At 51.3% G+C, this 15,345-nt stretch overlaps 2 protein-coding genes across 3 annotated transcripts in view; one reads left to right on the forward strand and one right to left on the reverse strand.

Annotated features, from left to right (window-relative positions):
• The first annotated feature begins 700 nt into the window (after window positions 1-700).
• Window positions 701-13,358, forward strand: IGSF10 (immunoglobulin superfamily member 10). Of its 2 annotated transcripts, none has more exons than XM_048313920.1 (7): window positions 701-950; window positions 1,189-1,433; window positions 2,499-2,628; window positions 3,254-3,644; window positions 4,158-8,012; window positions 8,617-9,517; window positions 10,154-13,358. In XM_048313920.1, exons 2-7 carry the CDS (start codon window positions 1,240-1,242, stop codon window positions 12,060-12,062), a joined length of 7,380 nt encoding a protein of 2,459 aa, XP_048169877.1. In that variant the 5' UTR covers window positions 701-950; window positions 1,189-1,239; the 3' UTR covers window positions 12,063-13,358. The 2 variants fall into 2 exon arrangements, with proteins under 2 accessions (XP_048169877.1, XP_048169876.1); XM_048313919.1 differs by having other exon boundaries at window positions 701-875.
• A 97-nt stretch (window positions 13,359-13,455) lies between these two features.
• The window catches only part of MED12L (mediator complex subunit 12L), a 102,201-nt gene continuing 100,311 nt past the window's right edge, over window positions 13,456-15,345 (reverse strand). The window contains exons 43-44 of the mRNA XM_048314678.1: window positions 14,536-14,803; window positions 13,456-14,156 (exon numbers count right to left, since the gene is read on the reverse strand). Coding sequence (XP_048170635.1) covers window positions 14,110-14,156; window positions 14,536-14,803 — 315 coding nt within the window. The 3' untranslated portion in view covers window positions 13,456-14,109. The remainder of the gene's footprint in view (window positions 14,157-14,535; window positions 14,804-15,345) is intronic.

A 15,345-nucleotide genomic window follows, 5' to 3' on the forward strand; every position in this document is an offset into this window, starting at 1 on the left:
ACGCCAGCCAGCGAATTCCACGGGCAAAGTTCTAACTGGCTTACACAGAACACCCCATCCCTGCCAACCCTCCTGAGCTCCCACAGCTCACATTTGATTTTGAATTCGTCTGAACAGTTTTAGAACCTTTAAAAATATATTTGAGGCTTTATCTTATCTTTAAAGCTTTGTACTGCCTTTATATCTCCAGTCGAACCTCTCCTAGAAGGAGGTTTGCCCTAGAATGACACGCTTTCAGCAGAAAGGTGCTGTCAGTCGAGTTTGTGGCTGTTACAGACACCTCTGAGCCGAAAAGAAGGACCTGAAGCACTGACAGACTCCGTCTGCAAGGAGAGGAAACCTTTCTCTCCAAAACCGAACTGAAGGTGTAATCGGCCGGGTTTTGGAGGGGTCATGCACGAACTCCCCCCGGAGAGCAACCGCTCCTTGTCTGCGAGGGCAGCCGAGCCCCCGGCGGGGCGGGGCGGGCCGGGGGCTGCGGGGCACCCGCGCGGGGAAAGCGGGGCCGCGGAGGGAGCGGCGGTGCCGGTCCGCAGCATCCCCGGGAGAGGCGGGCGCTTCTCCCCTCCCCGCCTCGCAGCGAGCGGTGCCGATCGGGCGGCGCGGGGAGCCCGGGCGAGCCGGCAGCGTCCCCCGGGAGGAGGAGCCGGTGGCGGGTTTGTCCCTGCCCGGCCCGGCCCCGGAGGTGGGGACGCTCAGGTGGGAACGTGCGGCCGGTCCCGGTCCCGGGGAAGCGCCGAGGGTTTGTGCGAGGGATGCGAAATGAGTTAATTTTGCTTGGAATGGTTCCTGGCGGGGAAGGAGCTGACGTGTGGAGACGCCGCCGGGGGATGAGCCGCCGGCGGAGTCGGGAACGCTCCGCACAACCGGGCCAGGTCCGCGGCTGGGATACACGGCGGGCACCGGCTGCAGCTCCCCCGGCTGCTCCCTGCGGAATTCCAGCTTTTCCTGTGAGCGGCAGCTCCCGGCACATCGCGCCGGACAGGGGCACAGTGGGGCAGCTGTCAAATGACAATGCTTTAGGTCATGACACAGATCTGTCGCTGAGGGGAAACCCGGGAGTTTGGGGGCTGGTTGGTGGGTGGGTTTTTCTTTCAAGTTAAAAATTCTTCTTTGCTTATGGCTTAAACCCGAGCGGCTCAGCTCGACTGTCGCTGTAAGTGCCTGTGTGCTCTGTTTCCCCTGCAGGAACCCGTCTGCCCGCCGCTGTCGGGGATGGCAGCGTAGGATCCCCGCAGGATGGGGGCCCCGCGCAGGGAACGGCCCCGCTGGCTGGGGACCCTCCTGGCCGCCTGCCTGGCCACCCTGCCGGGCATCAGCGCCTGTCCCCGGCCCTGCGCCTGCCACGGCTCCGCCGAGCTCCACTGCACCTTCCGCTACTTCACTGCCGTCCCCCCGCGCATCCCCCCGGACGCGCAGCGCATCAACCTGGGGTACGTGGAACTGCGGGATTTGAATACTCAGACCACTTGCCTTTCAACACTTTGCACAGCAATAATTAATTTTCCAGATTTAGGGCTAAAAATTAACCAAAGTCTATGGAGCTTAAAGTTCTTTAGTGCTCACCAGTGGCTGCAGTCACAGCCAGCAAAGCCTGAGACCACCCACACTAAGGAGGAATTTTGAGGATCTAGCAGAGGGCACACGAAAACTTCAGAAAGTTTTGAACTTAACTTTCCTTTATATTACCTGAACATTTTGTGTCTGTAGCATGGAACCCACATAGAACCTGGAAGAAGTCTGAAATAGATTTCTCTCCGGGAAAGGATAGTTCAGAGCTCAGAAAGAGGACTGGAAAAGGAGCATATGTATTAACATCTGCAGAGACTTTGCTGTGATGTAACACCAAGGTCGCAGGTTAGATCCCCATATGAGCCATTCACTTAAGGGCTGGACTCGATCCTTCTGTGTCCCTTCCAGCTCAGCCTATTCTGTGATTCTGTCACTTAGAATGTCCCACAGCATTAGGGTCTGTGCTTTCATCTGCTGAGTTCAAGGGAAATTTCACTTGTCTGGCCTTGTCAGCCTCCGTGGTGGTTCTGTTCTCTGTGTGGTTAAAGGAGCAGGGAACAGATCATACCCAGGCTTGTCTGGCCCCTTCATGCAGTTTCTAGCAAGTGTCCTCTCTCTTAAGTCAAATGATGAGACCCATCAGCAATATTTGCCTGATCTGTGTATCCCTTTTGATACACGTAACCTTTGAAACATGTGTCTACAGAAAATATACAGGGAATATTTCATTGAAGTGGTAGCAAAATGAACACAGACAGATGTGTTTCATGCTTGCTGTCACTTGCCCCATCCACTGGGAATTCACCATCAGAATTCTGTCCTGGAAAAGTGATCATCTTTGGTGCTAACATGAAGGAATGACCTAGTTTCGTCTTGGCAAGGGGAAGTGCTGCTTACCTTCAGCCATTCCCAAAAAGTGGTTCTTTTGTTTTGGGTTGGTTGGATTTAAATGTGTGAGTTGGGGCTGACTAAACCATCCCATACAGCTACAACAGCCTGCGAAAGCTGAGCCCCACGGACTTTGCTGGCCTGGAGAAACTGGAGTTACTGATGCTGCACAGCAATGAGATCAACATGATCCCTGAGAAGGTGTTCAGTGATTTACGTTCACTGCAGGTAAGAGCTAAATGACCCAGTGTTACTTTTTGTTATGACTTAACTTTCAGTGATTCTGGTAAACAGCCACAGAGCAGCCTTCTGCAGCATTTCAGGTTCCTGTTTCTTACCGTACTCACACAAAAGTCAAGGGCCTTCAAAATCCAGAGTCCTAATGGGAAATGTCTTTCCTTCCCAGGTGGGCACTCGGGTACAGGGTGAAGAGCATGACAAACACATTGGTAGATATCTCTCAGCTTATCTTAGCAGGCAGCTGCAGTAAAAACTCTCTTTCATACAGGGGAGAAAGATTGCAAAGCTCCAACTACAGTGTCTGAAAAAGGAAACTTGTCGTTGTTAATTTGTTAGTCAGTCTGGGGGTTTTTGAGGATTGTTTTCCATCGAGCTTTCCCTTCAGTACAATCCTGTCCTTTTCTAGCCTCCGTGAAAAAAAGGCCACCACTGTGCAGAAACTTAACACACTGCATATAAACACTTCAGTTCTTTAAAGAAACTCCAGTTCCCTGGCATTCCTGGTCTGGTGAAGAACTTTCACTGCACACAGAAACCTTCAGCAGCATTTATTAGGGATCCTATAACTTTAACATGGTTTAATATTATGCATTTGTTACTTTTTCACAAACAGGTCTTAAAAATGAGTTACAACAAGGTCAGAGTGCTTCAGCAGGATGTATTTTATGGCCTGAACAGCTTGGTACGGCTGCATATGGACCACAATCAAATCGAATTTGTGAATCCCAATGTTTTCTATGGACTCACTTCCTTGAGGTTGGTCCACCTGGATGGAAATTTACTTCAGCAGCTGCATCCAGACACTTTTGTCACCTTGCGCTATAGTCAAATATTCAAAATATCCTTCCTGAAGCACATCTCTCTGTCTGACAATGTGCTGACTTCACTTCCACAAGAAATGTTTTCCTACATGTCAGAGCTCGAGAGCATTTACCTCCATGGAAACCCCTGGTCCTGTGATTGCAGCCTGCAGGGGTTTGCTGAGTGGGCACAGGAGAGGCCAGGTGAGCTGAAGGCTTTGTTTATGCTCTTTAATCCTGTTGTAGCATCTTATTCTTCCCGACACAGGTAATTGCCCTTTATTCATCTATTTATTCTCCCAGAAAAGTCTGGAAGATAGGATTTTTGTAGGTGTGTATAATCAGGGTAAAGAGATTAATACCACTCACTTTCCCAGATTAAATGAATTTAGTGGCTTTAACGCATTCCCAAGTGTAGCTTTCCTTAACGGAGAATTTTCTTTGGCCAGTCCAAAGCTTCTGGGCACCAGGAGAATCCACAGGGAACAAGCTAAGTTTCATGGAATTGGCAAGAGCAAGGGCCACATTGCACTTGATTCTTTAAAAAGAAAATAAGGAACACAAGGGACCAGAGTACTTTCTCTGCTGCTGCCGTTCACATGTCACTTCAAGCTTTGGTTTTATTTTATTCAAAAGAACCACTTGTTAGAAGCTATATGTCATTTTTAATACTAAAACTTGTAGCACAGAAGCTTACTGAACTTTTCTTCCCTTCAGATGTTATAAAGTGCAGAAAAGAGAGAAGTTCTGGCGTCCATCAATGTCCAGTCTGTGCTAGTCCCAAAAATCATAATGGGAAAAGTTTAGTGGATCTTCCTTCTGCATCTTTCACCTGCACTAAGCCAGTCATCCATGACTCCCTGAAATCCAGAAACCTCACGGTGCCAGACGATGGGGATTTCAGTTTCGTGTCTCCCAAGGATCTAATAGCTCCGATAGGATCTGTGGTTTTGAATATGACTGACCAAGCAGGAAATCGAGGCAACTTGGTTTGCAATGTCCAGAAACCTAAAGAAATGTCTCCCATCTCATTTGACAAAAATGGCAACAGCACAGTCCTCAAAACCTCGTTCTCAGCATTCCTGGTGTGTGGCATCGATTATGGACACATCCAGCAGCTGTGGAGCATCCTGGCATTGTACAGCAATTCTCCCTTGAAACTGGAGCAAACTGGGCGGACAACTGACCTGCCTCTTATTAGCTACAAATATAAGCAGATCTACAGTGAGAAAGATGAACTTTTCACCAGTATTGAGGCTGACCTGCAAGCTGAGCCAGCCTGGCTGATGCAGAGCAAAGTGTCCCTGCAGCTGGACAGGACAGCCACCACACTCAGCACGCTGCACATCCGCTACTCCACCGACGCCCAGATCAGTTTGCCCAGCGATGACAAAAACCAGGTGAGAAATAACTGGGCCATCATTTCCAGGGACAACAGCACCCAAACAGAGCACACTGTGCTAGTTGGGGGCACCGTGGAACTGGGGTGCCAGGCAGCTGGGGAGCCAGCTCCTGCCATGGAGTGGATATTGGCTGATGGCAGCAAAGTGCGAGCTCCCCATATCAGCGAGGATGGGAGAATCGTAGTCCTCAAAAGCGGGACGCTGACGCTGCGGACGGCTGACGTGTTTGACACGGGGCTCTATCACTGCATCAGCACCAACCGCAACGACGCCGACGCGCTCACGTTCCGGATTACGGTGCTGGATCCCCACGTGGAGCACAACGGAGTGAATGGAGCCCAGCTGCCGACGGCTCTCGGCAGCACGCTCCACCTTCCCTGCACATCCACGGCCGCTCCGGACGCTGCCGTTACCTGGGTGTCACCTGAGCACGCGATTCTTCGTCAGTCTGTAGGAAACAAACATATTTTTGCCAATGGCACCTTGAGAATACAAGGGGTGACGGAGCGAGATGTGGGCTACTTCCGATGTGTTGCAGCCAACCAGTACGGTGTCGATCTTCTGGTTTTCCAAGTGCTAATGAGACAGGATGAAACTGCTCTGAAGAAAAACCACGGAGCTGTGGGAGAGTGGGAAGAGGGCTCTGGCAATGAACTGCTGCACTCTGCTGCAGCACAGAGACATCCCTCAGCCACTCCAGCCACCCTGACAGCTCGTGGGCAATCTGCTGCATCAGCAGCCAGCAGCCAGGGCGCACAGAGCGCACGTCAGAGGAACAGCCACGGGAAAATGCCTCACTGGCCCTACGGAGACAGAACAGGCAGGCGGTTCAGGGGACACAGGAGACAGTTTGTTTCCTCAGGCAGGAGAGTTGATCCACAGCGCTGGGCAGCCTTGTTGGAGAAAACAAAGAGGAATTTGACAGTGACAGACAAACAAGAAGTTGCAACAGAACCACCCATTCAAGTCCATAAGCTCTCAGAGGAACCTGAGGATGAGGAGGAGGCATCTGGTGATCTCATATCTCCAGAAGAAGAATTCATGATACCAGCAACAGAGAGACCCCCAGTATCTGCTCTGGGCAGAGCAACAGAACTCGCAATCACTGCAGGGCCCGAGCAGACCGCGAACCCCACTCCTGCCAGGAACACCTCCCTCCTGCTCACAGTGTCATTAACTCCCCTACCCTCACCTCTTCCACACACTGTGGCACCGGGCAGCAAAAGGCCACAAACATATCCAAGCCCTACAGACTCATGGGAAAGATCTGATTTGAGTCAAATACCAGCAAATGGTGTAAAACAATCAAGTGTATCAAGTGGAACATCCACACTCTTCCCTGCTGGGCAAAACTCAATATATTCTGGGGAAGTTAATAACCAGCATCTAAAATCTGCATCTGTGACACCCACGACAGAAGCTACAGGCACCAGCAAGGCTGTGACTCCCCAAAGCACAGCAGACAAGTTACATATTTTTACTGAGTCTATTGATAAGGTTTCCACCAAACCAGATCCCCAGGTCCCTGTGGTGACAGTCAATGCACCAAGCGCTGAATTTGGCCCCATTTATTTTCATAGTACTCAGAAAGGAGGAACCCCTAAGCCACCACTGGCCTCAACTTTCACCACTCGTCAGCAAATTCGGGTGATCCAGGACCTTCCAACTCATCCACCCCAGCTCCAGCAGCACCATGGAAGACGAAGGAAAATTTCTGGTCGGAGACGAATTGTTAGACCAGGACGTATCCCAAGTATGAAAGAGCACCGCTACAATTTTGGGACACCAGGGTCTGCCCGAGGAAGTACAGCTGTGGCTACAGGTGTTCAACTGAATACGAACTATGTATCAAATGTACCAACCGTAAATAACTTAAGCAGTTCCATCAATCCATTTAGCCCAGAAGCACCCCCCTCCACCATGAATATGCCATTGGAGCGCCCCATGGGAGCCCATCAAAACACAGCATTCCCCAGGGAAGAGGAAAACAAACGTAGTGCAAGGCAAAAAGCTGCTACCACAGGCACATCTGTCACTGCAAAGGACACTGCCACTACTGCAACCAGCGGATTGGGTGCAATGGGTTTGAAGCCAACAGGTACACTCGTTACTACTCCTCAAACTGACACCAGACTCGCCAAAAGTAAAATATTCAGAGTGGGAGGAAGGAGAGGTCAGAGGAAGAAGAGGCCTCCTAAAGCACCTGCCCCACAGCGTGTGGCTACAGTTACAGCGCCAGCTGTGCCTCCAAGCCTCACACCCGCAAAACCTCTACCAGGGAGCGTCAGTGCAGTCTCCATGGCCAAAACATCAGCACTGTGGATCCCTGGCACCCCCGAGGCACCGCAGCACAGGCCCACGGCAGCCACACAGACGTCAGCAATGCTGGGCACCTGGAGGAACACCCAGACAGCAACATCACTGCCTGGCAGTCTGACTGCTCAGAGCCCCATCGTGGCACTCCAAACCACACCAGGCACACAGAGGAACACCCAGCTGGCCACATCACCACCCACTAGTGCTGCCCAGACCCCCACCATGGGTCTCCAAACCTCACCATGGCTGGACGAGCCTCCTGGTGCCACAAGTGCCCGACCTGCTGCAGTCAGGGCCACATCAGGGCCAGTACCTGCTCAGCACATCAGAGCCACTGCCACGGCAGGAGAAAAATCCTACCTGAAAATGGGGGAGAAAAACCAGGCAGCACAGGCCACATTCCCAGCAAGAACCGTGCCAAGCGCTCCCGCTGCAGTCACTGCTCCCAGCACTCGGCACCCCTCTCCTCTGCCAGCCCCGACCGCAGCCGTGCCACCTGCACCGAGCGCCAGAGCCTCCTCGCCTCCGCGGGGGGATGCCGGACGCCAGCCCGAGCCACCTCCCAAAGGCACAGAGCGGGGGCCCACACTGCAGTCACCACAGATCGCATCTCCGTGGGGCAGGGACAAGGACAGCTCTGTCAGTGGCTGGTCTGAAAGAAGAGATCAAGAAACTGCCACCATCCCCAATCTCATCACCTTAGGTTCTGCAAGCAGAAACCATTTTTCAAAGCCCAGAATAGTCGGAGGGAAATTGGCTGCTTTCACTCTGCTGGCGGATTCCGATGCCTTTATTCCTTGTGAAGCTACTGGGAATCCCCTTCCAATAATACAGTGGACAAAGATATCATCAGGTGAGCTTGATAAACCTCTCTAGAATTTACCCTCCATTAGTGCTGTAATTTGGCACCTCTTCTGTGTGCCAAACTCAAGCATTGCTTCATTTCAGAGTGCTATGAAATACCAGTGAAAGGTAAACTTGGAAACAGTGACAGGGACTCACTGGATCATCTTAGTGCTGATTCTGGAAGAGCTCTTTAGTGAAATGATTTAAAAAAAAAAAAAATGTATGTTTAACTATAATTTCTTGCTTATTGTGGGAAGAATTCAGTATTTATTGTACATTACCTGCTATTCCAGAACAGTGAGACAAGTGAAAAGAAAAATGTGGTAAAAACACTCAAATCCAGTTACAGCTGTGCCAGGTCTGGACTGCAAAGCCCCATCTGCTTTATCCAGACTTTGTCTCTGCTGGAGATTCAGCTTCATTCTTACTTTAAAGCTTTGTCATTCTATATGCAAAATACTCTGGTTTCTCTCCATTTTATCGCTGTTATTATTTATCTCTATATATATGGGGTTACTTGGGCAAAGCAGACCAGGCCAGGGTGTTTGGGACTGAGGAGAAGGAACCAAGAGGCAGGTGCTGACAGGCTGTGCTGCCGCCCTTGTTCGCAGGGCCCGATGCTCCGGGACGCCGCGGTGCCGGCCGGTGGGTGGTGCTGGCCAACGGGACGCTGTCCATCGCCCGGGCGCGGCCGGAGGACGGCGGGCAGTACCTGTGCACGGCGGCCAACGCGCACGGCGCGGCCCGGCTCCTGGTCACCCTGTCCGTGGTGGCCAGCCCGCCCCGCATCGCCGGCGGCCGGCAGCGGCTGCTCACCGCGCACTCCGGGAACACCGTGGCAGTGGCGTGCAGGGCAGAGGGCAGGCCCCCTCCCACCATCTCCTGGCTTCTGGCAAATCAAACCCACCTCGTCCCCTCCTCCACGGGAAACGACAGAGCTCACGTGGAACCGGACGGCACTTTAGTGATCCGGGCAGTCACTGTGTACGACAGGGGCCTCTACACGTGCCTGGCCAAAAACCCTGCGGGCACCGACACGCTGGCTGTGAAACTGCAGGTCGTTGCAGCCCCTCCCACCATCCTGGAGGAGAAGAGACAGAGCGTGGCAGGAATGATGGGGGAAAGCCTGAAACTCCCTTGCACAGTGCAAGGGAACCCTCAGCCCAGCGTGCACTGGGTCCTCCCTGACGGCACGGTGGTGAAACCTCTGCAGTTGGTACACACGAGGCTGTTCCTGTTCCCCAACGGCACCTTCCACCTGGGCAGCATCGCCCCTTCCGACAGCGGCAACTACGAGTGCATAGCCACGAGCTCCACGGGCTCGGACAGGAGGGTGGTCAGCCTCGTGGTGGAGCGCAGAGAAGTACTTCCAAAAATAGCCATCGCCTCTCAAGAACTGACTCGGCTGAACTTTGGGGAGAGGTTGCTTCTGAACTGTACAGCAACTGGGGAGCCCAAGCCCAGGATAATCTGGAGGTTGCCCTCCAAGGCTGTTGTGGACCAGTGGCACAGGTATGCCCCTTTTTTTTCCTCCATCTCTTTGGAACTTAAAACACTGCCTCCTCTGGTGCTCACATAAGAGCCTATTACAGCACTAAACCACTGTGAACTAAACCAATTTTTAAGCATTTAGCAGTGGTGAAACATCTGTTCTAATGGCATCTGTATCTAATAACAGATCTAATAACAGATCACATCAATTGCCATTAAGTGAGTGAGGTCTCAAAACAGGTACAAGTCATATTTGAATTAAGGTAACTCCTGTCATCATGCACTGGCTGACTGCTGTCAGTTCAGAGAAGTTACTTGTAACAGATTTGTGAAGCAGGGCTCAGGAGGGAGAGGTTTCTTTCGTCTCTGCCAAGTCTACCTTTGGGGGTCTCCCCAGACCCCCTCCCACAGTAACACTTCACCTTTACCTTGGGAGAGACAGACCCAACACAGGGCGCTCCCAGCAGAGTCAGCACTGCTCACATCCACATAACACCAAATGTTATTGATGGCAATGACATCAGCTGGCGTGGGCACAGTGCCTTTAGAAAGAGCTGCTGTGCTGTGCTATGAACACGTTCAGTCCCTTCCAGTGCTCAGTATTCACCTCCAGCACTCGTTTTCATAATTCTTTTCCTCTCTCTCTCCCCACAACAGAATGGGAAGTCGGATCCATGTCTACCCCAATGGATCCCTGGCTATTGAGGCAGTTACAGAAAAAGATGCAGGTGACTATCTGTGTGTCGCAAGAAACAGAATTGGAGATGATCTGATACTGATGAAAGTCAGCATCACAATGAAACCAGCCAAGATTGACCACAAACAGCAGTTCAAGAAACTGGTGCCATATGGGAAGGGTTTCAGAGTGGACTGCAAGGCCTCCGGGTCGCCCACACCGGAAATATCCTGGGGTCTGCCAGACGGGACGGTGGTGAACAACGCGATGCTGGCGGATGACAGTGGGCACAGGTCTCGCAGGTACGTCCTCTTCAACAATGGGACTCTGTACCTCAACAAAGCTGGAGTGACAGAAGGAGGAGATTACACGTGCTATGCCCAGAACACTCTGGGGAGGGACGAGATGAAGATCCACGTCACGGTCATCGTGGCAGCCCCTCAAATAAAGCACAATTACAAGACATACATTACAGTGACAGCTGGAGACACAGCACTGCTGGACTGTGAAGCTGCTGGAGAACCCAGGGCACAGATATTCTGGTTGCTGCCTTCCAGTGAGATGATCTCCTCGTCCACAGACAGGCACTCCCTGCACGCCAACGGCTCTCTCTCCATCAGCCACGCCAGCCTGCTGGATGCTGGGGAGTACATGTGTGTGGCTCGGAATCCTGGCGGGGATGACACCAAACTGTACAAGCTGGACGTGGCTGCTAAACCCCCCATCATAAATGGTTTATACAGGAACAAAACGATCATGAAGGTGACGGCAGTGAGGCACTCGAAGAAACACATCGACTGCCGGGCAGAAGGGACACCTCCTCCTCAGATTATGTGGATCATGCCCGATAACATTTTCCTAACAGCCCCATATTATGGGAGCAGGATTGTGGTGCACAAAAACGGGACACTTGAGATTCGGAACATCAGGCCCTCAGACACAGCGGATTTTATCTGTGTGGCACGTAACGACGGGGGAGAAACTGTGCTGGTGGTGCAGCTGGAAGTCACAGAAATGCTGCGGCGACCAGTGTTCAAAAATCCTTTCAACGAAAAAATAATAGTAAAACCTGGGAAAACTATCACACTGAACTGTTCTGTGGATGGAAACCCTCCCCCAGATATAAGCTGGATGCTGCCCAACGGCACGTGGTTTTCCAGCAGCATCAGGACATCCCAGTTTTTCACAGGAAGCAATGGGACCCTGACCATCAACAATCCTGAAAGACACCAAGCCGGGCGCTACCGCTGTGCTGCCCGGAACAAGGTTGGCTATATTGAAAAGCTCATGGTCCTGGAGGTTGCCCAGAAGCCCAATATCCTCACCCGCCCTGCAGGGCTGGTGAAGGGTGTCAGTGGGGAGCCTTTGTCGCTTCACTGCCTGGCTGAGGGGAGCCCCAAGCCCAGGATGGTGTGGACGCTGCCAGGGGGACGTGTGCTGGACCGGCCGCAGGTCAGCGGGAGGTACCTGCTGCTGGAGAATGGCACCTTGGTCATTGGGGCAGCCTCGGCCCACGACGCCGGGAATTACGTGTGCAGGGCCCACAACGATGCCGGGGACTCCTCCCTCAGCATTCCTGTCACGGTCACAGCCTACGCCCCGCGGATCGTGGGCAGACCCCCCCCAGCCATCCACACCATGCCAGGGGCAGCAGTCCAGCTCCACTGTGTAGTGCTGGGGATACCAAAACCAGAAATTACCTGGGAATTACCTGACCGCTCCACACTCTCCACAGCTCGCCAGGGCTGGGGATCTGGGGGCGAGCTGCTTCACCCCACGGGCACTCTGCTCCTGCAGAATCCCCGACCCTCCAATTCCGGCACGTACAAGTGCACAGCGAGGAACGCCCTTGGCACTGACACTGCAGTAACGTATATCCACGTCATCTGAAGCCAGAAATGCAGCAGGAATGGTGGTGAACACGGGCTGCAGCTGGACTGAGGTCATCCTTGCAATGACTTTAATCAAAGGCAGCCACAAGCATGTGCGTGCCTGAACACGTCCACAGCATTCAGGCTGCAGTGACTGGGCAAAAGGAGGGAGGAAGGGGAAAATTAGCTCTAGCATTATTTGCTAGCATTGGATCTCTCCATGTTCAGGGGATTTAAATGAAAGCAAAATTAAGGCACTTTTGCTCTGCAAAGTAATAGCAAATATTGACTGTCAAACATGGTAATTTTCTGGAAATGTGCCCAGAGAGCTCTTGTATGGACAGAGTTTTTCATCAGTTCCATACTGCCCACCTTGTATGACTGTCGCAAGCATGGATCAGAGAGGGCAAGGACACCTGGGAGCTGACGAGCAGGTTTACTGGGATGCAGATTACCTTCTTACTGTGTTTTAATATTTAGTATGTTTTTAAAATAAATACTCAATGATGTAACAAGTAGTGAAGTATTTTTAATAGCACAGCAGTGGTTGCCACAGTCTTTTCTGCAGAGCTGTGGGATGACACAGAACAGCTCAGTTTGGAACAAGACAGGAAGCTCTGCTCAGTACTGTTAAGCCAATGCATACAGACTGGGTGTAGAACCAGTCCAGCCTGGCATCGCTTTTTTATTGTCACAAAAGCATTTTTTAAAGATTTCTCAATAGAAAAAAAATCACATCAATTTGAATCTCAATTTAGAATTGTGATTCCTCAGTTGAGCAGCCAGGTAGGTTCAAGAAGCAAATTGAGTTAGTACAAAGCAGGAAAAAAGTATTACCAGAGTATTTTAAATGCTCCAGCATTTAAAGTTCCTCTTGCAAAATGAGGGCATTGAAAAAGATTTGTATAGAGTAACTCCTAAATTACATAAAATAGTAATAAATTCATTCTGCTTTTTCAACTCTCAACACACGCAAAATGATACCTGTTTGCAGAGGTTTGAATAACCACGATTTGTTTGTGGTGATTTTGGTTGATAGCTCGCCTGTTTTGCACTCAGCTGATGATGCAGTGCCTCACCCAGCCAAGGCCTCCCCCCAGGATGGGGAATACCTGCCGTGCCTCACTGGCAGCTGGCACAGGAAACAGGAGGCGATGCCATCCAAAGGGCAGCTGGCTCCAGGACAGCTGAAACTGCCGGAAGGACGTGGGGGCTCTTCCATCCTCGTGCATGAAAGCTAGGATGAGATCTGGCACTGATGGCATCGGGTGGGACATGGGGTTCACCTGCTGTGAGGCTCTGCCAGCACTCAGAGGTTCCCTGGTGACCTGGAGGCTCAGCCCCTGTCACCACAGGCACCCTGGGGACCTTCACCTGAGAGCTTCAGAGGGAAGGCAACAGAGAGCAACCACTGCTACTTCCAGTAGGTTTATTAACATTACATTGTGGCTTTTCATGTAAACTTTAAGAAGTTCTAATACAAGCAATAAGCCCACTTCAGCACCTTCTTACCACAGTAAGAGCAAGAAGAATTGGTACTTTAAACAAAAAACTCTGTAAAGTGCATATGAAAATCACAGTCAAATAAACATGATTTAAAGCAATGCTTGTTCTGCCAACGAAGAAAGAGGTGAACATTTTAATGGACAAATTAACTTTTACGCTAGAATCAGAAGTGCCTTTTAGTTTAGTAGTTTGGTCCAGTGCAGTTCTTAAAAAAAAAAAAAAAATTAAAATAAAAAAGTGTTTTCCACAAATAAATAAATCCTGCATTCTTTGTCCTCTTTGAAAGTAACAGGACCTAAAAAGAACCAAATTCATAAAATCTGCCATAACATTCTTCAAATAGGTCCACAAAAGTCCAGATACTGAAATCTAGTTAAACACAAAAATAACCCCAACCCAACCCCCAACCTTGTTACATATTCACATCAACTGCAGCACAAAAAATAATGATGGAAATAAGGAGAGAACTCATGTTCTGCTGTCCAGCAATGACTAGTGCATTGAATTTCCAGTGTCCTGTTCCTCAGTGCAAACATCCCCTGCATCCACTCCCACCGTGGTCAGAAGTGGGGGGGGTGCCCATACTGGCTCACCCCTTGCTGGTTACCTGGTGGAGGAAGAAAAAGAGGTGACTGTACCAAAATACAGAAGAATACCTGAATTTGGTGCAGCAGTGGCAAGCAGCAGTCAGCAAATCCCTCATCCACCCGAGGTCAGGGGCACTCACTTCCCTGGGGACTTTTCCTGCAGAGGACTGGGGAAGGCAGGTGGGTTCCAGCTGCAGCCCCAGGGCTGCCCTGGGGACCACACGGTGCCCCAGCACTGGGCTTTGGTGCCACACCAAAAGGACTGGGACATCCATCGAGCTGTCAGTAGGTGAATGACCTCCATGTACCTCTAGCAGCAGGCAAACAGGCAGAAAGTCTCCAGAAAGACAATTCCACGTTCAGACACATTTCCACGTGTCCGTGCACACACGCACTTACTGGAGAGCTGCTTCTGGAGCTGCCTGACCAGCGCCGCCGTCTGCTGCTGCTGCTGGGTCTGCTGCAAGCCTGGCCTTGGGAACTGCAGTGGGAGTGGGAAAGGTGAAAGAAATCCCTCAGTGCCTGAGCCACGGCAGGTAACAAATCCCTCCGTGCCCAAACACAGGTGCTCGGCTGTGCTGCCCCGGCGCAGTGGGCAGGAGCTGGGGAGGGCAGTGAGGGCAGGCAGGTGCCCTGGACAGCAAGGACATAGGGAACACCCTGAGAACTCTCAGAACATCTGCTCTCTTCCTTCCCTGCAATCTCCCACCAGGGGTGTTCAGCCTGCAGAAGAGAAGGCTTCAGGGAAGCCCCACTGTGGCTGTGGCATTGAGCACAATGGGAGCAGCACCCCAAACTCGGCGTCTACCATCCATCTCTGGTCTCTCAGCTTTACAGATCTGCCTCTTAAATCCCCAATTTTTTTTTTTCTCATTAGACCCAGTGAAAATGCACATGCTTCTAATGCTTTTAATTAAGTGATTCTTCTGCACAAGGATACAGGATGCAGTTTGGAAACCTGACATGCTGAATAAAACTGGAGTAATCCAGTACCCTAATAACTCCGTGGGCGCTACAGAAACCGCCCGAGCTTTGCTCAGCGAAACCTCGTGCTTACTGAAGGCAGTTTCAGTGTTTTACAAGACTTCAGCATCTTCTCCCTTTCTGAAACCAAATCCTTCACTTAAGATGTGTTGTGTAATCTCCTGGCTACCAGGCTATAGTAACTGCTGAGGTTAGTCAAAGGCACTACCCAGCACACCGGGGTTT

The sequence above is a fragment of the Corvus hawaiiensis genome, chromosome 10 (genome assembly GCF_020740725.1).
Source record: "Corvus hawaiiensis isolate bCorHaw1 chromosome 10, bCorHaw1.pri.cur, whole genome shotgun sequence".
Taxonomy (NCBI): domain Eukaryota; kingdom Metazoa; phylum Chordata; class Aves; order Passeriformes; family Corvidae; genus Corvus; species Corvus hawaiiensis.